Source organism: Nyctereutes procyonoides, unplaced genomic scaffold (genome assembly GCF_905146905.1).
Source record: "Nyctereutes procyonoides isolate TBG_1078 unplaced genomic scaffold, NYPRO_anot_genome, whole genome shotgun sequence".
In the NCBI taxonomy this organism is placed as follows: domain Eukaryota; kingdom Metazoa; phylum Chordata; class Mammalia; order Carnivora; family Canidae; genus Nyctereutes; species Nyctereutes procyonoides.
In genome coordinates, this window is record NW_026575145.1 from 16,354,853 (window position 1) to 16,382,732 (window position 27,880).

At 33.3% G+C, this 27,880-nt stretch overlaps 1 protein-coding gene and 1 pseudogene across 2 annotated transcripts in view; both read right to left on the minus strand.

Annotated features, from left to right (window-relative positions):
• Positions 1–27,880, minus strand: part of SCFD1 (sec1 family domain containing 1) — a 103,811-nt gene that overhangs the window by 68,006 nt on the left and 7,925 nt on the right. For both annotated transcript variants that reach the window (XM_055309121.1, XM_055309120.1), the window contains exons 3-11: positions 26,940–27,028; positions 23,645–23,735; positions 19,042–19,164; positions 17,648–17,735; positions 14,470–14,559; positions 12,543–12,598; positions 11,446–11,531; positions 9,182–9,281; positions 180–319 (exon numbers count right to left, since the gene is read on the minus strand). In XM_055309121.1, the coding sequence (XP_055165096.1) occupies positions 180–319; positions 9,182–9,281; positions 11,446–11,531; positions 12,543–12,598; positions 14,470–14,559; positions 17,648–17,735; positions 19,042–19,164; positions 23,645–23,735; positions 26,940–27,028 (863 nt within the window). The remainder of the gene's footprint in view (positions 1–179; positions 320–9,181; positions 9,282–11,445; positions 11,532–12,542; positions 12,599–14,469; positions 14,560–17,647; positions 17,736–19,041; positions 19,165–23,644; positions 23,736–26,939; positions 27,029–27,880) is intronic.
• LOC129499600 (U6 spliceosomal RNA) lies at positions 16,562–16,661 on the minus strand (annotated as a pseudogene).

The window sequence follows — 27,880 nt, forward strand, 5'->3', positions numbered from 1 at the left end:
TAGGAATCAGGGAGAAATAGATATATCCCTACGGACTATTTAATTATAGCCCCTACTCAGTGTGTGGATGAACCACCATGATCTTTTTTATTTACTTCATCAATTTCATTAAGTCAGATGTCATCTTCATTTTCCTATAAGGGGTGAATCTTTCACTTACTGATGTTTTTCTTACTTACCTTCCTTTATGCTTCTGCCAAAATTTATCAACTGGAGTTAAATCATAAGATTTTTTGTTTTTTCTTTTTGGTCTAGCACCAGCTGGAGAATTTTCTACTCCTGAAGATTCTTCCAAATTAACTCTGTTTAAGTGGAAATCCTAAGAAAAAGTAATCTTTTTTTAAAGTAAGATTTCAAGAATGATAATATTTCCTACAACAAGGAAAATAACACAGATTCTTACTGCCCTTTCTAATAATTCTAAGGACAAAATATACATCTGAAATTTAAAGACCTCCTTCCAATGTTTCATCACACACAAATGTACTTTTAATATTTATGTATTTTGATTAAAGTAGATGCAAATGATTACAACTTCAAAAAATATATAAAATCATGTTAACGTTCTTGTGTATCCTAGAAAAATATTTTTGCAAGTGCCAGCATATACACATATCCTTTTAATTTTACTTTAAATAACTGGATTACATTATGTATTTTTTGTACTTTTTCTCGATAATGTATTTTAGAGCTCTTTCTCTACCTGTATATGTACATCTACTTCATCTTTATCAGTTATACAGTAGTCCAACATTTAGACATATCCATTTATTTAACCAGGCCTTTTGATGTTTACCAGGTTCCAGTAACAAACATAATCATAAATATAGTATTTTTAATTTTTTTAGAGAGGGAGAGAGAGAGAGAGAAACAGAAGAGGGCAAGGGGAGAAGGAGGGGAAGAAAGAGGATCTCCACTGAGTGTGGAGCCCAATGCAGGACTCGATCTGACAACCTGAGATCATGACCTGACCCAAAATCAAGAGTCGGACACTTACTGAAACACCCATGTACCCCTTAAATATAATTTTAAAACTCTTAGGGAGTCTTAGCATTCTGATTTGTTAACTGACGGTTTGCATTTAAAAAAAATTACAATAGAATCTACAATAATAATAGCACTCCCTTTTATATAATTTCTAATAGGTAGTCGGAGCATTATAAACTTTTCTGCCTAGAACTAATTTTATTCATGTGAGGCTTGATTTTTTTGCCCTTTCTCAGAAAACAAACACACAAAAACCAGAATAAAAGTATTTTTTTTTATCCTTCCTTCTTGCCGTAGACCTGGGGGGTTTCCTCATGTAATAGTATTTTATGGTTCAACTCTACTCTGAAGAATAGTGAGCTAAAGACAAAATATGGCTATATTAATTTTTAACTAATAATTAAACTTCTAGGTCCTAGCAGATTAAGTGTACTTAATAGAACTTAATCTTTTGATGAAACTAGGTCAACAATACTGAGTCTAGTACATTAGACTACACATACCCTGCAACTTATCCTTTAAAACTACTGTGTTTATTTCCTTGCTATTTTCTCTTATGACACAAAACACGAGTGTGAAATACACAGATGTCCAATTGCCATAGTTGATTAAGAAGTTGACAAAGAGTATATAATGTTATATTTCAGCCTGTTAATACTATGTTTTTCCTGACTCTTCATATCATCATAGGATACATACATGAGTAACCTTACTTAATTCCTCTTACTTTCCCATCCCCATACTGTAACCTTAGTTTGTACAACAGCTCACCCAAATAGGAAGGAAACACAATAGATATTAACAGCTAAATATGAGAACTCTTGCTTTAAAAATTAACAAAAAAAAGATACTGGTAGTTAAATAGTTGAGCCTTATTAAACAGAATTTCTAGTAAAGTACTATTTCATGGTGATGATACAGCTCATTCAAAATACAAGTAACGTTAACAAAACTACTGGTTGAAAAATAAGAGCACACTATTACTGAAGTACTGATGAAACACTTAAAAGAAAATACAAAATGATAAAGGAATAAAAAATGGTAAGAATTTTGAGAAATAACGTAAAAGTGGAAAGAACACTTCCATTGTTTGCGTAACAGCCAGGCAAATAAGGAAAATTTTAGTCTTGAAAACTGGGAAATTAGAACATTCTGTGTTGTACTTAGCCATGTTAAAGAAAGTGAACATTTTAATAGACAAATAAAAGACAACAGAATTAGTTTTAACATGATAGAGTCTAACCTGTTCTTACTAATACTCATACTTTCTTTCTTGACTTAGAGACTAGACAATGGTGTCCCAAATCATAAGATATAAGTAAATCCCACTGAGAAGTGCTAAAAACATGGATAAGTCTTCAGTAGTCTTAGTCTCCTTTTACAAGTTAAAGCAGACCAGTCAACCCAAATAGAGCTAATGATAAAATTACATTTGGGTGATATAGGTGACAACCATTTATAGCAAAGATTTATATTCACATGGAAAAAAAGCAAAGTATATTTTGGTAAAGAATTGAGCCAAATCCAATTAAGTCTCTAGATCAGTTTATAGAAAATACTGAGGTTAGAGAACCATGTCAAATTGTCTCTCACAAGAATACAATCAACCAAATGTAGAAATGATGGAAATTCTTTAGAAAACCAATCCAATTCCTTCAACTGAAAAATGGCAATAAAAAAGGAGTAGAAAGAGGAACTGTTGTAAACTGAGAAGCTTAAAGATGTATCAACCAATGCAAGGCATGGATACTGTTTGTATCTCTATTTGAACAAACCAACTGTATAGATGTGTCTTTGAAACAATTAGGAGATGCTGAATATAGAGATAACAGTAGATATTACCAAAGAATAATTGTTAATTTTGTTGTTATGATAATAAAATTACGGTACTTTTTTGTTGTTGTTGTTGTTTAGATAAATGCTGAAATATTTATGCTTAGATCATATAATGCCCAGGATAAGATGCATATTGCCTGGGAAATGGAGTGATGCACATGGGGGTTCATTATAGTATTGTATGGGTGTGTTTTTATATGAAATATTCCCTAATAAAAGTCTTAAAACTTTATTTGTGACACTGAAACAGGATTTAAAATATAACCCACAATTGTTTGCCTCTTGGCATAGTGATTGTGAAAGCACATGTTGAGATGGGATCTCATTACCCTTACTTTGGGAGTGACTATGATAAGTCCTCCTTGCCCATCCACATTGGACAATAAACAAGAAATACTGTGATTACAATATTTACAGGTTAATATACAGATTAGTAAGTACAAAATACATATAGCAATGAATACGGAAATACTGAAACAATACCATTTTTAAATAAATGAATGAAATCAAGGATTTTTTTTGGATTTTACATAGTCTACACACTTTTAGAAGGAACTTTTCACGAACAACTCTGATTTAAGTGACTAAGTTTACATTACACTTTTGACTTTAAAGCAGATGCCTGAAACTAGAGCAACATAGTGCTATCCAAGAGGTTTTGTAAAGACTACAGAATCAACAGAGCATCCATCTTCAAAGCATGAAACTCTGAACTACATCCATTATACTGCAGACATATACCTTTTAAAAAAAAATGAGTGCTTCTTAAAATGCTTTTCTAATAACCTTTTAAAAACATATATTTGGAAACCACTTCCTTTTTTCCTCTTAAGTGGCAAAAAACCACTTTTATATATTAATATAAATTGTGATTTAATGTTTCAAATAATAAGAGTCAGTAGCAGAGAACCAAACACACAAAAAGGATACCTAAGATATGAAAAACCAAGCCTAACTAAAGAACAAGATACTCAGATGAAATAATGCCTATCCCTTTGCTAATGGTAACTACCCATGGCAGATGAACAATCAAAACCACCCCTCCCATAACCAAGGTATAATAAAAGGAGTCATGACTTTCTAATTATCAGTTCTGCTTCTTATATCCCAGTAAAAGGAAAAGGGCACTGCTAAGTTTTTCACCAGAAGAATGTATTTCTCACATTAAATGACAAGAATCTTTCCCAGCACACAGGGAAGCTATATGAATTTTCAGTTGCTTCCATAGTCTAAAATATAAATACTATCAGCATTCAAGATTTTCAGGCAAAGTTATTTAGTATAAAAAGCAAGCTCCAATTACAAGTTAACATTTCCTATCTAGAACTTTTACTCCATCTTGTGGAGATAAAGGGTATAATTATTAAGAATTTTAAAAACTAAACGAACTTCAAAAGTAGCAGTTTTAACAACAAAAAAAATGACATAACAATTTATGATATCCCAGTTATAGTTTTTCCACATCTAGAAACTACATTAAAATTAACAGGAATTACTATATGATCCAGTAATTATGCTACAGGGTATTTATATTTACCCAAAGAATATGAAAACACTAATTTGAAAGGATATATACACCCCTATGTTTATTGCAGCATTATTTACAGTAGTCAAATGATAAAAGCAGCCCAACTGTCCAATGAATGGATATGGGTGCCTGGGTGGTTCAGTCAGTTCAACATCTGACTCCTGATCTCAGCTCAGGTCCTTATCTCGGAGTCATGGGATTGAGCCCTGCAGTGGGCTCTCCACTGAGCTAGGAGACTGCTTGAAATTCTGTCTCTCCCTTTGCTCCTCCTCCTGCTTGCGCACACATGTGCGTGCACACTCTCACTCTCTCTGAAATAAATAAACCTTTAAAAAATATATAGATGAATGGATAAAGATGTGGCATGTATGTGTATGTACGTATGTATATATATATATATATATAAAACAGAACATTATTCAGGCATAAAAGAGATTGAAATCTTGCCATTTGCAACAATACGGATAGATCTAGAGAGTGCAATACTGAGCAAAATACATCAGTCAGAAAAAGACAAATACCATATGATTCGACCCATACATGGAATTCAAGAAACAAAACAAACGAACAAAGGAAAAAAATGAGACATACCAAAAGAGATTCTTAACTATACAGAACAAAGAGATGGTTACTAGAGCTGAGGTGAGTGAGACAATGGTTTAAATAGGTGAAGGGAATTAAGAGTACACTTATCTTGATAAGCACTGAGTAATATACAGTATTGTTGAGTCACTATATTGTACACCTGAAACTATAACACTGTATGTTAACTATTCTGGAATATACTTAAAATAAAATTTTTTAAAATTAAAAAATAAAATTAATGAACAGGAATAAGTCAATATAGATTGTGTAGTTTTTCTTAACTACTCTCTTTAAAGAGACTATTTTTATAAGACCTAAATATTCTGATAATAATGCTGTGAAAAGATTGCCTAAAGCTAAGAACCTAGCCTATGAAAGTTAACTAGAGATGTGCATTGCTCTATTATTTATAACAAAAACTTATTATTATTATTATTTATAAAACCAACACTAGTCTAACCTCCATGCAACAGGGATTAACATCTGCTTCGTTCACCAGGTATCCCAGTCTGGTACAGAGCAGGCACTTAAAAAATATTTATTGAGCTACATTTTTGGAGACATATGGTTGCCAATTTTTAATTCTGTGAACTGAAGAGCAGAACCAAAAAAACTCTACCACCTATTTTTACCACCTTGTAGTTTTATTTATTTAAAAGATTTATTTATATTTATTTCAGAGAGAGCCTGATAGGAGGGACAGGGGGAGAGCAGCCGACTTGGTACTAAGCACTGAGCTCACCTCGGGGCTTGATCTCTTGACCCTGTCATCATGACCTGAGCTGAAACCAAGAGTTGGATGATTAACCAACTGAGCCACCCAGGCACCCTAACCTTGTATTTCTAAGAGGATTATTTTAACACTAAAGAATATGAAATAAAAAATCAGTAACTTATGTATCTCACAAAAAGCACACACACACAATTAGTTAAAAGGTCGTTCAAAAAACCTCATTTCATAGCCCTTAGTATTCTCATTTCACTTTGGAATAGTGAAGACATCAAGGATCAGTATTAGCCTTTTCTGGTTTGGGGAAATCTTTGCCCTAAGCTATGTTTCTCAACTTTTTCTTCCAACAAATGGGGAATAAGAGCATATTCCTTCGTGGTGCAACTACTTATATAAATATCTTACCTCCAGTGCTCAAAGCATCAAATGCTTTCATTAGAAAAGGAATTAGAAAGATCAAAGTACCTCAATGCTCTACACAGCCTCCACATATAACCAGAAGTGAAGAGATGACTCCTGATTTGTCTCACCCCTCATTCCCACCCAAAAGCTAGAACCCCATCAACCAAAACTAATTTGAGATTATGAAAACCATCTCATCATGCCATCTTTATATGACTCCCTATACCACCTCCTTTAAATCCCATCTCTTATTAACAAATTCCTAAAACTCTTCTGTCATTACCCTTTAGAACTCATATTCAGTCAACAGCAAAATCTCCTATTCTGAACATCTAAACTTCCACCGTACTTTCTTGCTATAATTGAACTCCAATTGGCTGGACCCAGGATTTAAGATAGCTGCCTTCCTTCCTACTTCCAGGCTCTAACTTGTCTTCTTCCCTAAAATAACTCAAGCTTTGAAACTCCTGTCATCAGCCTATATTAATAGCAGTTTTCACTCAGGCAATTTTGTCCCTCTTCACAGTATCTTTGGCAATGTGTGAAGACATTTTGATTGTCACAACTGAGACAGTGCTACTGGCATCTAGATAGAGGGTAGAGACCAAAGATGCTGCTAAACATCCCACAATGCACAGGATAGCCCTGCACAACAAAAACATTATTGGGCCCAAAATGTCAATGCCAAGGTTGAGAAATCCTGGTCTATAGTGATCCTGATCATTAATACCTCCTACAGATTTACACAATCTCATTGCCTGCATCAACTTTTTCTTTTGATCATTCCCACTGATACACAAAAATGATATAATTTTTCTCATTTAAGAATTTCTCGACCTCACATACCCCTCCAGCAATTACCACTTTTCTCAACTGTCCTAGACAGCAAAAGCTCTTCTAGAGTTTGCCTATATTCTCTGTCTCTTTTCAATCTCTCTTAAATCCACTTCTGTGTTCTGTCCTTATACTATGGAAGCTGCTCTTACCAAAGTTACTAATAACCTTGATGTTGCCACATGCATTGGTGACTTCTCAGTCCTCCGCATTTGTTCAATCTAATTCCTACATTTTCTCTGAAAACAGTTAATTCACTGGCTTACAAAACCAACACAGATCTAGTTCTCATATCTCACTACTGGCTGCTTCTTTCTACATTATATTGTTAGTTCCTACTCATCACCCCAACTTCTAAATGTTGAAATGCCTCAGAGTTCAGTTCTTGGATCTCTTCTCTATCTATATTCATCCCCTTGGTGATCTCATTTTATCTCTTGGCTTTAAATACCATCTATAAATGGACTACTCCTATATTTATGTGTTGAGACCAGGTGTATTTCCTGAACTCCAGACTCATTTATACATACATACATACATACGTACATCTCATCTATCTATCTATCTATCTATCTATCTATCTATCTATCTATATCTACTTGAATATTTTAATAGGCATCTCACATTTAACATGTTTAATACTCAACATCTGACCTTCCCCTCAAAATTTCTCCTTCTATGTCTCTATCTCAATAAATGACGTCTGTCCATTTGCAAAGGCCAAAACTCTGGACTCATCTTTGACTCCTTTCTTTCTCTTAGTTTCACATTCAATTCATCAATGAATCCTATGCTCTGCATTTCATAGATTATCACAACTCTCATAATTTCCATCCTGTTGTAAGCCACCATCCTGCTAAGATAATTGCAACAGCCTCCTATTGGTCTCTTGACTCATCCTATGCGTCTCAAGGAGTCTGTTTTCAACACTGCAGCGAGAGTGATACTCTTAAAATGTGTATCAGATGTCACTCCTTTACTTGACCTCTTAAAACTAGCTTCCATGTTCCATTACTCAGGGTTTAATTCAGTAGCCCCTTCAATTCTTCTTGTCCTTTCAAATGAATCAGAGTTGCCTACTATTTCATTGACACTCATTCTTGAGTCTAAAATGACACAGGATTCCAGATTACAAAAGGGTGTAGAACTGCCAATTTTCATCAGTAATCCTGAAATCTGATTTAAAAATATATCTTACAGCTACAATTTGGGTTTTAAAGAAAAAAAAAAACAAACAAAAAATCATCTATTATATGTTTTTCACTTCCTTTCCATATGACATTTCAGGCACTCTTTGCAATAATGATATCATTATACACTATAAACCCTAGAGGCCTGGGCTAGAAGTTAGTAAATTAGAGTGCTAAGTTTTGACAGAGCCAATAATTTGGGTTCAAATCATTTAACTTCTGTGTTAAATTTTTTCTATCAAATGGGGACTATTCTGGCTTTATTACAGAGTGCCTTGTACAGAATTTAATTGTGTACAGATTTTCTTCCCATTGCCTTTAAAGATTGGGGCTATTTTGTTTATCTGTGTATATAGCATGCTATCCACAATATTTAGTAGATGAATATATACATAAATATAAATATAAATATAGATTTTAGTTTTAAGCATGATTTTATGTATGTGGAAAACATACAGTATAAATAAAAAATACTATTTACTTTTATTATAAAATAAGCTTAACTGATTCCCAGGAAAAATGGAAATTATAGCTTTCCTCCCCATGGAGAAACATATTTATTTACTCCCTCAGCATGGCAAAAAAAAAAAAAAAAGTAAAAAATTACTTCATATGAAAAAAGTTTTAAGTCACTCACTGCACTGAGGGGTACCTGGTGTCTCAGTGAGTTAAGTGTCTGATTCTTGGTTTGGGCTCAGGTCATGATCTCAGGGTCATGAGACTGAATCTGCTTAAGATTCTCTCCCTTCCCTTCTCCCTCTGCCCCACTCCCTATCTCCTTCTTGTGCTCTCTCTAAAAAAAAAAAAAGCCACTAACTCATTTTCCTTCATTCCTTTTCTCCCCAACACTGCCAATATAACAATTTATTCATATACTTTAAAGATCATAAATTTAGAACTTTAACCTTCAATGCTTCACTATTCTTCAGCATCCATACCCAGTGATAACCAAATTCCATCACTTTTTTTTATATTTCTCAGCTCCACCCTTCTCACCTGTGATTCTGTAGCCATGACATTAATTTTATATTAAAAGGACCATTAAACACTACTACATTTTACTAAAAAGTGGTATATTGAGACTCTTACCAGTACATCATGCACCAAGGCTTGATATGTCCACGTATGGTGTAAAGGAGTTGCCAAATCTATGTTTCTGTCAACAAGGACTAATAAAGGCCTTTGGAAGCTGTAAATATATTTAAAAAAATTATGTAATTCTTGATAACAGTTTATATATCTCAATTTTTCTAAAACTTCCTGTTTTCTAAAACTTTCTGGTTTTATAATTTTGACATGAACAATAAGTATGCTAATACTGATGTTCCATAATAGTTTACTTTAAGAAAACTTTTTTAGTATAGCCAGTCAAGTAAAGTAATGCTTCGGACTACTTAAGTCTGTGTATAATGCTAGATTATAAGTCCTGAGGAACTATCTTAAAGGAAAAAAAATCTGTGCAAGTACTGTTTCTACAGAATAATTTTTATAGCTATCGAAGTAAGAATAAGTTGCTTCTACTTAGATTTGTATTTCACATTTTTGGAAAAAAGGAATAGTTATTATCAGTTTTAGGGAAAACTATTAAGTAGAATCTGATGATAAATTTACACAAATGTTTGATAGTTTCATAAATTACAAATTACAACTTTTTTCTGTAAACAAAAATTCAAAAAGTAGACTCTAGAGAAGAGCTTAATGAAACTGTATCCCATTATAATATATATAACTAAAACATTAAGCCACAGTGGTGCCTAATCATGTAAATATTCACTTACTAAATACTTCATATGTTGTTTACTGCATTATTACAACTAAGATGTAAAACAGACTATACTTAAAGCAAAGTGAGGCACGAAGTCATCTGGTTGCCACGTGTCTCCAAAAGTTGTAAAGGTCTGGTTTGGCAATACTGTATCAAGAGTATACATCAATTTGCAAAAGATACTGTTACCTGATTATATTAACTATTCATATTTTCTCCTGCAAGAGATCTCTAACCATTTTAGTAACTCATTACACTGCACTGATTATAAATACACTGCACTGATGATAAAACTCCGTGATAAATAAGTAGGAGGTACACCCTTTCCACCTACTATCAGTTATTACTCCAGAGCTAGGTAAAAGGCAAGGAAAGATAGCCTGTGGTAAAGTTTCTTACTTCAGCACTACTCGATATGGGGCTGGATAATTCCTCATTTTGGGGGCTTGTCCTGTGCACTGTAGGACATTTAGCCGCATCCTATAATGCAGCCCCCTAAATTCTAGTAGCATCTACCCAGTTGTGATAACCAAACATGACTGCAGACATTACCAAATTCTTATTGAGGATCATTAACTTAAACTAGATTCAAATGTCTAAAACAGTCCAACAAAGTTGCTGATCCCTAATTAATTTAGAGATGCAACCAACAAATTAAAAAGACAACTGTACTATAACATAAGTAAGTTTTTAGAAATTATCCAAATAAAACAGAGTCTATATTGGTTTGAAAGCTTTTATGAGAGCACTATAGAAAGGGAACTGTCAAGTAAGAGATGCAATAGTGGGTGCTTCTGTTGAAAAAAAAATCAGGTGAGAATTTGCTGTTTCTGTTCTCCTTAATGAGAAACATTTTGAAGAAGATTTAAGACCAGCAATGAAATAAAAGAGTTTAATGTGGGGCTGAGACAGAACAAACTGAAACATAATGTTAGTGTTAACTCCCAATTGTAAAAATAGCACAGAAGACAGGAGAAGCCACCTAAAGTCACTTGAAATAAGTCTATGGAAAGTTGCCACAGAATTATAATCCCTGGGGGGGGGGTAGTTATAGTGAGTATCCGTTTATTTTTATAGGCTTTATTTATTAATTCACTTAAAACTGGGGGTAGGGATTAATTTTCCAAAATATTGCCTATCTCCTTTGAAATAATTCTCAGCCATTTGTGTGGGGTTTTTTTTCTACTTCTTCACCCCAATACTGTATATTTTTTTAAATAAGCATTTCAGTATAAAAATGGAAACTAGTTGTTAGGTAGAAATAGACATAAGCATCACAAGTTTTTCACTTACTTTTGTCATTCACAAGAGGCTTAATGAAAATTGAAATAAAAGGGCTACTGACCTCCAAAACCATATAAACAGAAAAATCTCTCCTACAGATGACAAAAATGGAAAACAATTTCACAGGGCTTGACCTCATAACCCTGAGATCATGACCTGAGCTGTGATCAAGAGTTGAATGCTTCACTGACTAAGCCATGCAGGTGCCCTCAAAACAGATATTTCTAACAGAAGGTAAATTAATTAAATAATTCATTTATATTTCAAGAACAAACTGAGTCAAAACCCTGATAAAACATAATACCTGAATTGGCCAGCTCCAAGTGTGTCACCTGTAAAAAGACTGTTCCTTGCATCTCTTAGATTTTCTCGAAGTTTCTTATCTAGTTTCTGAAAAATCAAATTTGATAATAACCCTTAAAGAAAAATTTCACAGAACCTTATATAGGATAATAAAACGTGTTATTATGAACACTGAGAACATAATGTGTTCTTAGTTTCATAAGTAAAAAACTTGCAACTTCTTTACAAAATAACAGATCTAAAATCTAAGTATTTTAGTTTTTTTACTATTTCATATCATTAAAACTTGGACTTGAAAAGATCAATACCTTTTCTATTGTGACTCAGGCCTGATTTCACTAACAATCACTTTTCACTGACTATTTTTATATTAGGTACGGGAACGATTTGCAGTAATGAGCCACTTTCTTACCCAATCATGACTCTGTTTTACAAAGAATGTCTCTATCTACTGACAGATCCAAGAGGCTCCAGAACAGAATTGGAATATGTGAAAGAAAGCAGCCCTCCATCAGTCAATGATTCATTTCAGCTAATAAAATTAAAAAATGTTAGTGTATCTTCCATCTTTCCATACTACTTGACCTTTCCTTTTCAGTAATTCTGTAATTTCTCTATTTACTCTTTAATCTTTAAAGCAAATTTTTGAATGCTCAATTTATATTGAATATTTTACTCCAATATAGTGGAGAGCAAATGCCTTCATTTTAAAGTTATGATTGTCAAAAAAAAAATAAAGTTATGATTGTCAATAAACATTTACTAAATGAAGTTAAATATAAAATGACCTGGGGGATCAAATAAGTATAAAAACTACTTGGAGAAACAAGGCAGAAAGAAAATATACATTTTAGTAAAAAAGAAACAGAGCTGGAATAGCATGTTGGAGTAAATCATTTTTCTCCACCCCATAACACTATACAATGATTACTTCTTATTTTTGGTGGAATCTCAATGGTGTAAAAAAGATTTGCCTTTGGTACTTAATATATGGCTCATAGCAATCATATACTTCATTTTAACAAAAAGACTTGAGGTACTTATGGAAAACATTGATACAATGTTATCTGTCATCAATGGATATCTGTATGAACTCACCACTGCTACCATTTCCGCTGCTGTTCCTCTTGAACATCTGATTATAGGAACAGCACCTATTTTAACAATAGATGTTAGCAATGATTTTTAGCTTTCAATAATGGAAAAGAATGAAAAGAGCTTAATTTAGAAGCAAACTTCTAAAGGTAGTACTATTCTTGATTTTACAAATTAACAATGAAGGAATATAATCTTGTTAAAAAAATAACTTAAAAGATAAAACATATCTTTCATTAATATGAAAGGTTCTAAAAGGTGGCCTCAGTTCATTACTGAATCAGCTCATTAGACCTCTTAATTTCTCTTTGTTTATTACTACAAGTTTTATCAAAGGCTGAAATCCTAAAATGATAGAAAAAAATCCAATTGCATTGAAAATCTCAGAAAACAAACTGAGAATACTGTAATCTTTACATGCTGAAACTGCTGCATTTTAGATTCTATACAAAATGTTCAGTCAACTGCAAAAAATTGTAGAATATTAGCAAGTTTTATAAAACTGCTTTCTTCCAATGGCAAGTTATACATGCTTGTCATAAAAACTCTAAATAATGTTAGAAATGTATAAAGTTAACCCTTTGGTTCCAGCACCCTAAAATAAAATAATCCCTGTTGAGAATTAGATATGGATATTTTCAGATTATTTTTCACATGTAGTTTTAAATAAATGTATTTGTGAAGAGTAAAAAAAAATAGGATAAATTTTGTTCTTAAATTTGCCTTTTTCACTTAACCTCTGGTTGACATCCTTCTATGTCAGATGGGCAGTAATTTCAATTACTCTTGAAAAAATCACTTTCTGATATTCTATAAGAAAGCTTGCTTTAACACTTCCATGGTCTTTTATACTTATCTTTTTCAATCTACCTTTACCTTGAAAATATAACTATTGTCAAGAAAAAATAACCTTAATATTCACAAAAACCCTTGCATTCAGTGAAATCTTGGAGAATATGTAGGATGGCAAAATAGAAAGGTTAATTATGTCAGTTTAATGACTAAAAATTGCATATACATGTGCTTTGTTTAAAACAACAGCAATAACAACCCCACTTGAAGGTACTAAAAATACTTGAAAGTGCAGAAAGTGCAGGAGGGTAAAACTTTGAAAGAAAAGATACATTTAAAAATTGAGATACATTTTTAACTAGCTTTTCTCTTGAGGGTACTTTCTAGTTTGCAAGGCACAGAAAAGAAAGAGCTCAAGCAGAAAACAGAAGAATCCAAGACTGGCATTCAGGGCAGGAAATTAAAGGAGAAAATCGCAAGGGAGGCCCAAACCTTGCATGCAAATTCTCCTCAAACTTCTGACTGTGGGGCAGCCCAAGTGGCTCAGCGGTTTAGCGCCGCCTTGGGCCCAGGGCGTGATCCTGGAGACCCAGGATTGAGTCCCACGTTGGGCTCCCTGCAGTAAGCCTGCTTCTTCCTCTGTGTCTCTGCCTCTCTTTCTCTCTGTGTCTCTCATGAATGAATAAATTAAAAAAAAAAAAATCTTAAAAAAAAAAAAAAACAACTTCTGACTGTATCCTAAACTATTCATGGTATCTCCCTTCTCAATTTTCTCATTTGTGAAATAAAGAGAAACTAAAAATTTAGTGTAAGGATCACTTTAAATGGGGTTTTCAGTGTCTGGAAAATTAAAAGTGCAATTAGAAGGTTTCTAAACAGATCTATTAGTAAGAAAGCATAAAAATCACACAATAGATACTGAACACAAAGTAGCTCTAAGTAAATTTAGATGTACCAAAGAAAGGTTTAAAATTCTGAGTACAGTGGATTAATAGTATACTAAATTTAGTGTTTTCTGGAACCTTGGGAGTGTGCCTTAACAGTTATATTTATCTCTATACTTAAAAGTGTATTTGAAATTCTTCCTAATAGAATATTAAACATTTTGAGAAATAACCAGAAAGATTTGAGGACCTACCCAGTGTAACAAAAAAGCAGAAGAGGCTGTCAACAATAGTGTCCATAACAGTTTCCATCTCTGTGTCTGTGATATCTGGTCTGTTAATGGCTAAAATAACATAAAGAGAAAAACTTACCAAACTCTACGTCTTGATAACATTTGTAATACTCAAAAAGTAAAATTTTTTATGTTACACCTTTAAGTGAATAAATATCCATTAAAAATTATACCTCAAAAAAACTGCACAGCATTTCAGTATCTGTAGTATTGAACAGTATCAAAATCATAGTAGTGCTAAGAAAACAAATCTGCCATAAAAAGTATACAAAATTTTTGCCAGAGCAAATAAAAAATATCATATTCCATACTTTCATTCACAAACACTAGATGGCCTCAAGAAACTACTGAACTTCTTACCCAAGTACTGCCAGAAAGGACAATGACAATCAATTATAAGACCAGCATCCCATATCATTTTTCTTGTATTGTAGTTAAGTTATATGAATTTCTTTTCTGATGTACTATACTGTACCTAAGTGAGTTCCAAACTTTAGTGGGTATAAGAATCACTTTAGAAATATGAAAGAGAAAGTTTGTCTGGAATAAAAATTCAAGATTCTTAGCCTTTTCCTCTCAGGGATTCAATTCAATAGATCTGGATAATTCTAAGAAATCTGCAATTCTGATAAGCACCACAGATGACTCTTAGAGCTACATTAACAAAAACAAAAACACTGCTGTGAAGACTATACTTGATAAAGATATTGCTTTACTCCTCTCTCATCTCTTACAATACTTATGCTTAGTATTTGACGAGTAGATGCTCAATAAACATTTGTTAAAAGATCAGACTAAAATATCTATATTTTTAATTTCCCAACACTCTGAATTTGGAAACAAACACAAAATTCAATATAACTTGTGATTATTAAGAGAGGAAAACAGATTCCAGCTGTATATATCAAAGTGTTTAAAGAAAGTATGGGCCATCCAGAGAGCATAAAATAATAAGGAATTCAACCAGGCAATACAGAATCTGGATGAGGGAGGGTGCTGCTACTTGATGTTGCAGATTCAAATCAGAAGACAGAAATGGCTAAAAGATACAATGTGAATCATGTAAATTCAAGGGACACCAAACAAGGGAAATACTCAGCTCATTTTGTTAATCAATGGTACAGGTAAAATCCAAATGGAAGCCTCTAGCCCTTAGGTCCTACACCCTGGTCTCACACCTCTAAATCAGAACTAACCCAAAGGGTCAAAAAATTGTCCATCAATAACCTCAACTCACTTATGTTAACAACTTGGTTTGAGATAGTAGCCTGACTTTGGGAAGATAAAATCTGGTTCCTTTAAAAGGATAAATTTCCAATCCATGAAAAGTAGGTGATATAAATAAAACCCACAATAATAACATGTTTGGGCTAATCTGCTTAAGATTATCAGTTAAAATACTTGTGATATTTGAGAGGATTTGGCACATAATTACATAATGGTTAAGAGCACTGTGTCTGAAGTGGGTTTAGTAATCCGGTTCTACCATTTCCTTATCAAGTTACTCAGTATCTAGTTCCTTGGTTACTTCATCTGGAAAACGTAAATAGTAATAGTAATACCATCTACTTCACAAAGTTACTCAGGAGTAAATGAACTTACACTGTAAAGTGCTTATAGAACAATTTATAATTATTATAAATAGACTATTGAGAATCTGGGCAATTAACCATACAACTATACTTTAATAAATTTATACTTTAAATTTAATAATTTCAGATCTGTGATTCTTCGAGAAGTATAAAAAATTAATTATATAAGTACTGAATGTAATGAATTTAGACTCACTATAAATTTATTCTTAAATATTATTTAAATTTTTGGGCAGATTTTGCTTATTAGATTTATAAATTTGCCTGGTCTCATTTTTGAAGTACTTAAAAATGAAAATACTGAATTTACAAATGCAACTTAAACTGTTAAAGAAAATTCAGCAAATGAAGTTTCTAATTAAACTTGTTAATTGGGAATGACTTGAATCCAGTCTGCTCAATCTGAGTTAATTGACCAAAGAAAAAGTTAAGATGCTTAGTTGTTTATTGTTGTTATTGTTGTTTTAATGGAACATCTCATAAAATTGTATGTCATCCTTACACAGGGGCCAGGCTTGTATCTGTATTGTTCTAATTTGACTATATGTACTGCTTAAGCATGAGGTGCTTTGTTTTTATACAACCCGATTTATAAATAATTAACAATTGATAAGTTTAGCTTAAAGGCTTAAGGAAAACTAGGTTTTAAACATGTAACTGCTACATAATACTGTGTCTAGAGTCAACAATACTATATTGTACATTTAAAAAGATTAAGGGACAAAAAAAAAGTGTTTGCAAAAAAAAGCAACATAGATAATAAAATGGGGTCTGGGTATTTTATCTGTGTGTGTGTGTGTGTGTGTGTGTGTGTGTGTGAGTGTGCATGTGTGTCTATTAGTTTTAATCTACATCTGGGAATCAGTTTACCAAAATTTTGAAAACAAACTCCAAATGTGGTTAGATAGCATTTGATTAATATCAATATTCAATCCACTAGTACATGAACAGGGTATAAGAATCAAGGGAATCTAACAACCTGTATTTGAGAATGGCACCTATACTTCATTCTGTAATAGTGCTGTAATAGCTGTTGACTCCTTGACAAATAGCAATATTAGTCAACCTTTTCTGAGTACTTATTATGTGCCAGAAAGGCATTTTACATACACTAATCCATTTAACTTCCACAAAAACTATATGAGGTAGATAGTATTACTATCCTCACTTTACAGATGAGGAAACTAATGCAGAGAAGCAGAGTAAGTTAATCTTGTCCAAGAGTCAAACTACTAGAAGATTCATTGAATCCTACTACTAAAATACTATTTTACTTGCCATGAGAGAACCACTTATGCAAGCTGCTATGTGGTACATATAAGGTCAGAGAATTGGTACTTCATCAAGCTTACAAAACAACTTTATTACATCTTGCTTATCTGTGACAGAATTCAGTCTAAGGTTTGTTTTGTGTGCTTTAAAAAATCTTGTAGAGTTCTATTGTTGTAAACAAACTGCCTTTTGATTGTACTAAACATGCTATTTTTCTTTTAATATAGTACATCATTCATTTTGTTAACAAATGATAATATTCCCGTTTTACATACCACGATATGAAACAAGCTCCTTATTTTGATTACACAATACAAACATATCATCTTCCAAAGTAATAAAATTGAGATACTGATCAAAAACCTAGAAACAAAGGAAAAGGTTTACAAGTCAATTTTACATTTTTTTAAGTAGACTCCATGCCCAATGTACAGCTTGAACTTATGACCCTGAATTCAAGAGTCACATTCTCTATGAACTGAGCCAGTCAGGTGTCCCAATTTTACAATACTGAAAGCATATTTAGTTTGATTTAGTCAACCAATGGTAAAAATGGAAATTATAATTCTATTCAATAACTAAAAATTACACTATGTACCAGATTGCCTCAGGTAAGAATGAGGAGTTAATACTAAAAAGGAATATAAACAAGCTTTTGGGCAATAAATTATCAAGAAGGGGAGTAATATTTTCAGAAAACAAAATTTAAGATATAAAAATTTGTTGAAAAATTGTGGTTAAAGAAAGAAGAAAAAAAGAAAAACTGTGGTTGGGATGAGAATGTATATCAGTTTTGAAGAAAAAAAAAACACAATTTTTATATTCATTTTAATCACACTTCCTAAGAAAGCCATAGTAACTATTTTTCTACCATGAATACTTATAAGGGGGAAAAAAGCTACACTAGTTCTTTAGAAGTACAAATCAGAGGAAAAGTTTTTTAAAAATCCCTGAAATAGACTGAATTTATTTAAACAAACACAACTATTTGTATTACTTTATGTAAAATTAATGATAAACTTTGAAAAGAACAATACATATAGTTGCTTAGTCTTTTATTTGTCCTATATCATTCTCTAGAATTTCACGTCTTGTTCAAATTCAAGAAGCACAGGGCACATGTAGGATTATAACTAAGAATAAATTTACAGACTTATTTATACTAACCTGAATCTATCTAAAAAGTAACTGTGATGTAGAACTGCTGGCCTGCTGTAAGTTCCTTCTTTGTTATAATACGCAATATAACTTCTTTGGATTCTCTCTTCTAAGTAAGATCTGAAGATAGTGTGGTGACTATAGTGATTATATGTAAATAAAATAATATCAATATATTTTTAGCATAATTGATAACAACACAACTGTCAAACTATTTCTGAGTCAAGCTAAAAAGATTATACAAGTCCTAACCTAAAACAAAGACCAATGCAGTGTTTTATTTTTATCTTTCAAATTCATTGAATAACAGGTACCTTCAATTTGGTTTATTTTGCCTAGTCCATATTGTAATAATTTGCATTATTAGAACTTTTTCTAAAAACATTGAGTCTAAATATTTCTTAGGTTGATCTGGTCCTCTGTAAATTAGGCATCTAAGTCAATTACCAGGTTTCAGAATATACTAAATTTTACATTAACAAAATGTCATCAGTCAACCAAAATCTCTTACCTTGGCTACTTGTGTTACTGCACTGGCAGCTAATGCTGCATTTGCAATATCTTCCAGTTTACTTCTTGAAATAGCAGAAATAAAATTTAAATAATATGATTCATAGAGTTGATTTCGCAGATCCTATAAATATAATGAATACTTCATTCTTATGGGCAAGTATAAAGGATGACCACAAATGAAAATCTTTTAGATAACTATAAGAGAGAGATTTTGGAGGATAATATATGTATTTAAAAGATGGATTATGCAAATGGCAATCAAAAAATATCCCAAGAGAAAAAAGTCATGAAGAAACCTTGGTTACTTGGTTGACAGAAATAATGGACCTATATATTAATAAAGTTATGATCTATATTATCAATAAAATTCTATTAATTACAAAATCACATAAAACTGCTTGAAAGAGTATATCTGTATTTTCCTTAAAAATATCCAGAAATGGTTCTCTCTCAAATAGTAAAATGCTTATTATATTTTGCAGATACTATTTTCTACAGCTCCGGTCATAGAATAATACAACATACTTCCTTCACTGTTCAGACATAATTCCAATGACCAATTCCAGAAGCATTACTTCTCAATCATGCAAAAGTAGTATAATTTAAAGTTATGCTAATTCTTAAATCCAGTTTACTTATCTTCTTAAACCCTAGGCAAATAGATATCTAAATAACCAGACAAGCATACCTTGGATATACTGAGGATTCAATTCCAAACCCCACAATAAAGCAAACATAATAAAGTGAGTCAAAATAATCTTTTGGTTTCCCGGTGCCTATGAAAATTATGTTCACTCAATACTGCAGTCTATTAAGTGTGCAATAGCATTATGTCTAAAAAAACAGTATATACCTTAATGAAAGAGTACTACTAAAAAATGCTAACCATCATCCAAGCTTTCAGCAAGTTATTACTGATCACAGATCACCATAACAAATATAATGATAATGAAAAAGTTTGAAACAATGTGATGATAATTACCAAAATATGACACAGAAACACAAACTAAGCAAATGTTATTGGAAAAACAACACTGACAGACTTGATAGATGCAGGGTTGCCACAGACATTTAATTTCCAGAAAGTGCAATACTTGTAGTAAGCTCAATAAAATAAGGTATGCCTCTATTTCTTTGAACCTAAGATACTGTTGATTGAAAGAGGCACCATTATGTAACACCAAGAAAGAATTAATGTGGCCAATAAAATTCTGTAACACATCATCAATTTTAAGATACATCTGGTATTAGAGATCTTTAGGTGTGAAAAACTGAGGGTTTGGAGCTTGTGTGAGGAAGGCTGCTGAGCAGGGTAGTGGTTTAAGAAACATTAGGGGATTGGTTAAAGGATAAAGAATTGAGGGTGCGCCTGGGTGGCTAGGTTGGTTGAGTATCTGCTTTCCTCTCAGGTCATGATCCCAGAGTCCTGGGATCAAGTCCTGCATTGGGCTCCCTGCTCAGAGGGGAGTCTGCTTCTCCCTCTCCCACTCCCCCTGCTTGTACTCTGTCATAAATAAAATCTTAAAAAAAAAAAAAAGGATAAAGGATTGAGAATTAAGGGGAATGAAAAAATAAGTATGTTGAATATATTGGGAGTCATGCTTCTTACTGTCAGAAAAAGGTGCTACAGATTTGTAGAGGGAAAAAGAAAAAAACTAGGATGAACCTATATTTCTGAAATGAAACAGTTTTGGATATTTACTATATGTCTTTTTACCTAGAGAGATAAAGATTTCCAGAGTTGAATATCGATATAAAAGTGTGTGTGTATATATACATATATATATATGTATATATACACACACATACACACACACACACACACACACATATATATATATGTATGTATTTCCTAGTTCTGTCCATTGAGATATCCTAAGAACTGTAGCAATGAATACACCTTATTTCAGTTGCTGATTTCTAAATACCATTCTCTACAAAAAACAACCAGACTCTTTAGATAAATGGCTGAATCTCAGGCTAGGACAGAGTAAGTATGAGATGAGACTGAAAAATCCTACTGTGCCCCAAAGTAAACAAGTGGTTAAAGAATGATGGGGACATTTCAAAAGGACACAGAAATTGAACAAGGTTGTAGATGTAAGATCAACATATGTATCTATGATGATATATATGTAATTGCTCAATTCAAGTATATAAATTCAATATTGCATTAAAAATATGAATACATTTAATAAAAGAAGTGTAAAATCTTTATCTGTATACTATAAAACATTATTGAGAGAAATTAAAGATCTAAATAAATAAAATGATATTCCATGTTCATGGATTAGAAAATTTAATATTGTAGATAATAATATTCACCAAATTGATCTATAGATTCAATGTAATCCCCATCAGCTCCAAGTAGCTTCTTATAGAAATTCACAACCTAAGGATGCCTAGGTCACTCAGCAGTTAAGCATCTGCCTACGGCTCAGGGCATGATCCCAGGGTCCGGGGACTGAGTCCCACACTGGGCTCCCTGTGAGGAGCCCGCTTCTCCCTCTGCCTATGTTTCTGCCTCTCTCTGTGTCTCTCATGAATAAAAGAAAAAATTCACAACCTAATCCTAAAATTAATATGAAAACTCAAGGGACGTAGAAAAGCCAAAAAAAAAAAAATCTAGAAAACGAAGACTGTAAGTTGGAAGACTCAATTTCCCAATTTCAAACCTTGCTATGGAGCAGGAGTAGTCAAGACAGTGTGATACTGGCATGGGACAGATATTGAGATTAGTGGAATAGAACTGAGAGTCCAAAATAAACCAAGGTGTCTACTGTTAATTAATTTTCAATAAAACTGGCAAGACCATTCATGGGAGAAAGAATAATCTCTTCAGTGAACGATGATAGGACAACTGGGTAACATGCAAAAGAATGAAGGTGGATGTCTATCTTGTACCATATATAAAAACTGGATCAAAGATCTAAATATAAGAGCCAAACGGGTAAAAATGAAAATATATACACAGAAATATGTACAAATGTTTATAAGGTTATTATATGTTATAGCATTTTTCATAATAGCCACAAATGTGGAAGGGGCTGATAAATCCTATCTCTTTAAAAAAATGGCAAAGTAAGGTTTATGGAGGATAAAAGAGAAAGCTGGGCATCATCAGCTAAAAAGGACACAAAATATGTGACCTTTGCTAACAATTTAAATACAGCCGATCCTTGAACAACATGGGGCTGAGGCACTGACACCTTGCACAGTTGAAAATTTGCGTTTAACTTCTGATTCTCCAGGAACTTAGCTACTAATAGTGTATTGTTGACCAAAAGCCTTAATGTAACATAAACAGTCAATTAATACATATTTTGTATGTATATATATTATATACTGTATTCTTACAATAAAATAAGCTAGAGAAAAGATTAGGAAAAATCATAAGGGAGAAAATACATTTAGAGTACCATAAAAAAGCCTCCTAAAAGTGGACCTGCGTAGTTCAAACCTGTGTTGTTCAAGGGCCAACTGCAGTAATTTGATTCAATAGTCAGTAATGAGATGCTTCTGAGTCTGTGGCAGACATTATTAACTACTTATTTAATACACATTCCCCCCCCTTCCTTGCTAAAAGAATCCAGATTTTGTTTGGGGACAATATACTCATCTAAATATTAACTTTTGCAACCTCTTTTGAAATTAATTCTATCCAGTGAAACATAAATAAATGAGTCTTCTGGGAGCTTCTGGGGAATCTTTGCTTTCCTGATCAAAACAAACAATTGGGACTGGAATAGTTTATTTCCCCCTTCTTGCTTTGAACATAGATGTAAAATTGGTCTCAGCTGCCACGTAGTTCTAGGAAGCACCAATCAAGACAATGCAAAATGAGAAACCAAAGGAAACATCAGAAAGACAGAAGGAGCCAGAGTCTTTGACTATTTCATAAAACTACTATACAAGCTTGGGCTTCCTACTCCCGAACTTCCTATTATATTAGAAAAATAAAACCCTAGTTTTAAAGTTAATAGAGTTAGATTTTCTGGGGTGCCTCGGTAGCTCAGTTGGTTAAGCACCTGCCTTTGGCTTGGGTCATGAAATCATGATCCCAGGGTCCTGGGATTGAGCCCTGCATTGGGCTCCCTGCTCAGTGGGGAGTCTGCTTCTCCCTCCCTCCCTCCCTCCCTCCCTTTCCCTCTGACCCTCCCCCCTGCTTGTGCTCTCTCTCAAATAAATAAATAAAATCTTTAGGGATGCCTGGGTGGCTCAGTGGTTGGGCATCTGCCTTTGGCTAAGGTCATGATACAGGGTTCTGGGATCGAGTCCCACATTCAGGCTTCTCGCAGAGAGCCTGCTTCTCTCTCTGCCTATGTCTCTCATGAATAAATAGATAGTCTTAAAAAAAACTTTAATAAAAAAAATATATATGTATTAAATTTTCTGTTTTTTAAAGCCAGGCTAACTCTTAATATGCTTCTACAGCCAAGAAATTTTAAATCTTTCAGTCTTTTAAAATTCAAAGATAGTCTCAAAAATCAAAGTGGGAAATTGGGTAAGGCAATTTCTAATTTTTCACACTGGAAATCTAAGAAATTTGGGGGGAAAAACCTGTTTCCACATTCTAGGGTCAGGAAAACAACTTATATTACCTGGCACATTCTGTCAATATTTTCTTCAGTTGGCATTACAAAGTACACTGCAGGAACATCTGGAATAGGATCTCGATCAGAGTGCAAAAGCCTAAAAGATATTAAGAACATAAAATTCACTTTTTTCTTAATCACTTATCTAAAAATATAGTTTAAAACAGTATTTCTCAAACTAGGAATTAACCAGTTCAGGGAGAAGGATCAGTACACTAAAAGCTCCTGCTGCAAGTAATCATTTTTTTTTAAGATTTTATTTATTTATTCATGATAGAGAGAGAGAGAGAGAGAGGCAGAGACACAGGCAGAGGGAGAAGCAGGCTCCCTGAAGGGAGCCCAACACGGGACTCGATCCTGGGTCTCCAGGATCATGCCCTGGGCCAAACTGCTGAGCCACCCAGGGATCCCTGCAAGTAATCATTTAACCCAGTTTTAAACTTGTATCAGTGCTAGTATTATTTATTAGTAAGATCCTAATGTCAGTCTTCATCTCTTCTATTATAATCACCTTATTTCCTTTCTTTTGTTTTTTAAAGATTTTGAGAGAGATCACAAGTAGGAGGAGGAGCAGAGGGAGAGGGAAAAGCAGATTCCCTGCTGAGCAGGGAGTGGGATTTGGGACTCCATCCAAGGACCCTAGAATCTTGACCTGAACTGGAGGCAGATACTAAACCTACAGAGCCATGCAGGCACCCAAATCACCTTATTTCTAATACCAATATTCTTCCTGAAGAAGAACTAAAGTACATTGAATATCAATTTATTTACAGTTTTCACAGAAATATGGCTGGAGGAGGGTGGGTGGGAGGAAAGTGCAGTTCTCTAAAAGGGATAACAGAAAGCTGGAAGAGTCTTTAAAAACAATGAAAGAGAGACGCCTGGGTGGCTCAGTGGCAGAGCATCTGCTCAGGTTGTGATCCTGGAGACCCTGGATGGAGTCCCACGTCAGGCTCCCCTGCACGGAGCCTGCTTCTCCCTCTGCCTGTGTCTCTGCCTCTCTGTCTCTCTCATGAATAAATAAAATTTTTAAAAACAAACAAAACAATGAAAAAAATTAACCATAAATAAAATCCAATATAATTTTTAAATGAAAGATTTATGAATGCTTCCTTAAAACTTTAAGATAATCTATTTTGTTTGTATTTATTGCATCATAAGAGAATGCACAAGAGATCACCTAAGTATCTCATAGATTTTATCACTTGATCGTTTTCTCCAACAATTCAGGGCGTATACTGATTCAAATACCACAATATAAAGTCACAAAATGTCTTTATTTTTCACTGTTAAGATTCTGATATGCTTATATCAGGAAATATGACTAACATGCTATTTGTACAATATTCTAGTCATCCTTCTATGAACAATATTCTATATACAATATTCCTATATATGCTTCCATACATGATATTGTAGTCACCTTTCTATAAAGAGGAGAGTGAAAGAGACTGCCAATTCAGGAAGCTGGACTTCTTTCTATCTGTTTACTGCTACTGACACCAGAAAGATTATACTGTTATGACAGCCATTGGTTATTATCTTCTTATGTTGGCTGTCCAACTGCCTGAAGAGCTACAACCACCATTTCATGTTCTGGAAACCTTTAATTATCATTTCCTACAAATCAGCCTAAACTAGCTTGCAGAGCATAGAATACTTGAAGCACTCTTCAGCAGATAGGGAAGACAGTCAGAAGTACTGTGCACAGAAATTTACAAGGGTAGCTGTGTGATTTTTTTTATATTCTGGTGACAACAGCAACAGTTGGGCAGAAAGAATCTATTACTCTCAAATTGGCATACTGCCTTGTTACCCCTTAAGGAAGTATTAAAGCCTCACATCTGTTAGTCACTGTTACTAAGCCATTATGGTTCAGAAGACAAACAGGTACAGAATCCAGGGTCAAGCAGTCTGAACACTGCTATTAACTAGCTGTCCAATCATGGGACGATCACTTAAACTCTATAAACTTTAATCTTTTTATTAGTAAAATAAAGGAGTTAATCAGTAAGGCAACAATAGTAATTAATGCTTATTAAGGAGCCACCACTTAAAAAATTATTTATTTATTCATGAGAGACACACACAGAGAAGCAGAGACATAGGTAGAAGGAGAAGCAGGATTCCTGATGTAGGACTCAATCCCAGGACTCCGGAATCACGACCTGAACCAAAGGCAGACATTCGACCACTGAGCCACCCAGGTGTCCTAATAAACCATCATTTTCAAGGATGGCATTAAGCTAAATATTCAGGTAATAAGAATTAACACATTACCAACAACAAATTTGTATTTTAAGCCTGAAATAAAAATGAAAGGAAAATTTGTATTGCATATTTCATCAAACCTAAGGTGCTATCAATTTTAAAACATATTAAAATAATTTCTGTTAAAATTGGCAGAAAAATGCTGCCAATTTAATCATTACATAGCATTAATTAGAAGATAGATCCTAATTTCAGAAATATAAAAAAGTGAAAAAATACCATTGTATAATATTCTACTAATTTCAAACAAATGCTTAACATAAAATTGAAGAATTAAAGAATTTAATCACATTCTGATATGTTACTAACTGGAAATCTAAAACCACATTGCCACTAAAAGAGCACATTTCAATCCAATATAACAATAGAATGGAACTTGGTTATAACATCATAAATAGAACAAAAAGCAAATAGGATAGGATATCTTAAAACTGGACTCCTTCAGTACATAAAGTATCAGTATGTATACATGAATACAGCCCTTCTCCAAACGTTCTATTCAGCTAAGTCTACAAAACAATGCAATTTATTTATCAAACATACCAGAAGTAATATAATCAAATTCAGTCAGTATTAAGAAGCAACATAGTTCCTTTGGTGATCAACTGCATTGTATCACAGAGACTTACATTTTTCATATAATGATAACCTAATTTAGATATTCTTCTATTTAAAAAGTATATTTAAATTGAAGGAATAAAAAAATTTCCAGAGATGGAAGAGATCTTAACATAACCAGTTCTTTTCCTTCACATAAGAGGATAAACCAGTCTATACAAAAAGACACAAGAGAGAAAATTTAAATTCTGAAATTATAAAGCCTCAGATTGAGAATTATTTTTAACTTCAGAATAGTTAGATAAAAGGCAATATGTGAAAAAAATTGTTTTATACAAGTACTGTACCTAATATCCTAATATTATTTTCTCCATAAATATCCCTTAATCATTTGATTTCAGCGTGGCCAAAAGTATCCTCTAATAATGTATCTGAAAACAAATAGCATTATTACAAATATGTTAAAACTCACAGATGCAGAGTGATTCCCATGTCTCTCAGCTCTTTCACAGAGAGCAGCGGAGAGATGATATCTTGGCCAAATCTGTCATAAATGAGCACCTAGTTAAAATAAAATTTAAAAAAATAGTGTTTTTGAAACATCATTATCAGTGAACAGCTGATGAAGAATGCATATTAAGACAATGATGAAGTATAACTTATTTTAGTAAATCATGTACGCTGAATTTTAAAAGAAAGATTTTATTTATTTATTTGAGAGAGAGAGAAAGAGAATGCACACAGAGAGGGAGAAGAGGGAGAAGTAGACTCCCCGCTAAGCAGAGAGCCTGCCTTGGGGCTTGATCTCAGGACCCTGAGATCATGACCTGAGCCAAAAGTAGACACTCAACCAACTGAGACACCCAGGCTCCCCAATGTATGCTGAACTCTTATACTTACCTCAATTTAATATTTTCTATCATTTACCAAAATGTCCATTCATGTCATAATTTATTCTTAAAAGCATGATCATTTAGGCTAAAACAATATTACATAAATTTATTCTCCTAAAATATTTTTCTAGGATAAAAAAGCATACTAGAAACTATAAAATATTCATCTTAAGCTATAATAAAGGACTTTAAACATACAAAGTCACATACACTTCCTCACTGAGTTCGCATATATCCTTTCTAAAGAGAGAAGTAAAAATTAGTCCCTCTCAAACCTAATGTGTAACAAGCGTAAAGAAAATTTGGTAATTTAAGTATCAGGGATTAAATAAGATACTCGTTTAAAAAATTAAGTCCCGGGATCCCTGGGTGGCGCAGCGGTTTAGCGCCTGCCTTTGGCCCAGGGTGTGATCCTGGAGACCCGGGATCGAATCCCACGTCGGGCTCCCGGTGCATGGAGCCTGCTTCTCCCTCTGCCTGTGTCTCTGCCTCTGTCTCTCTCTCTCTCTCTGTGACTATC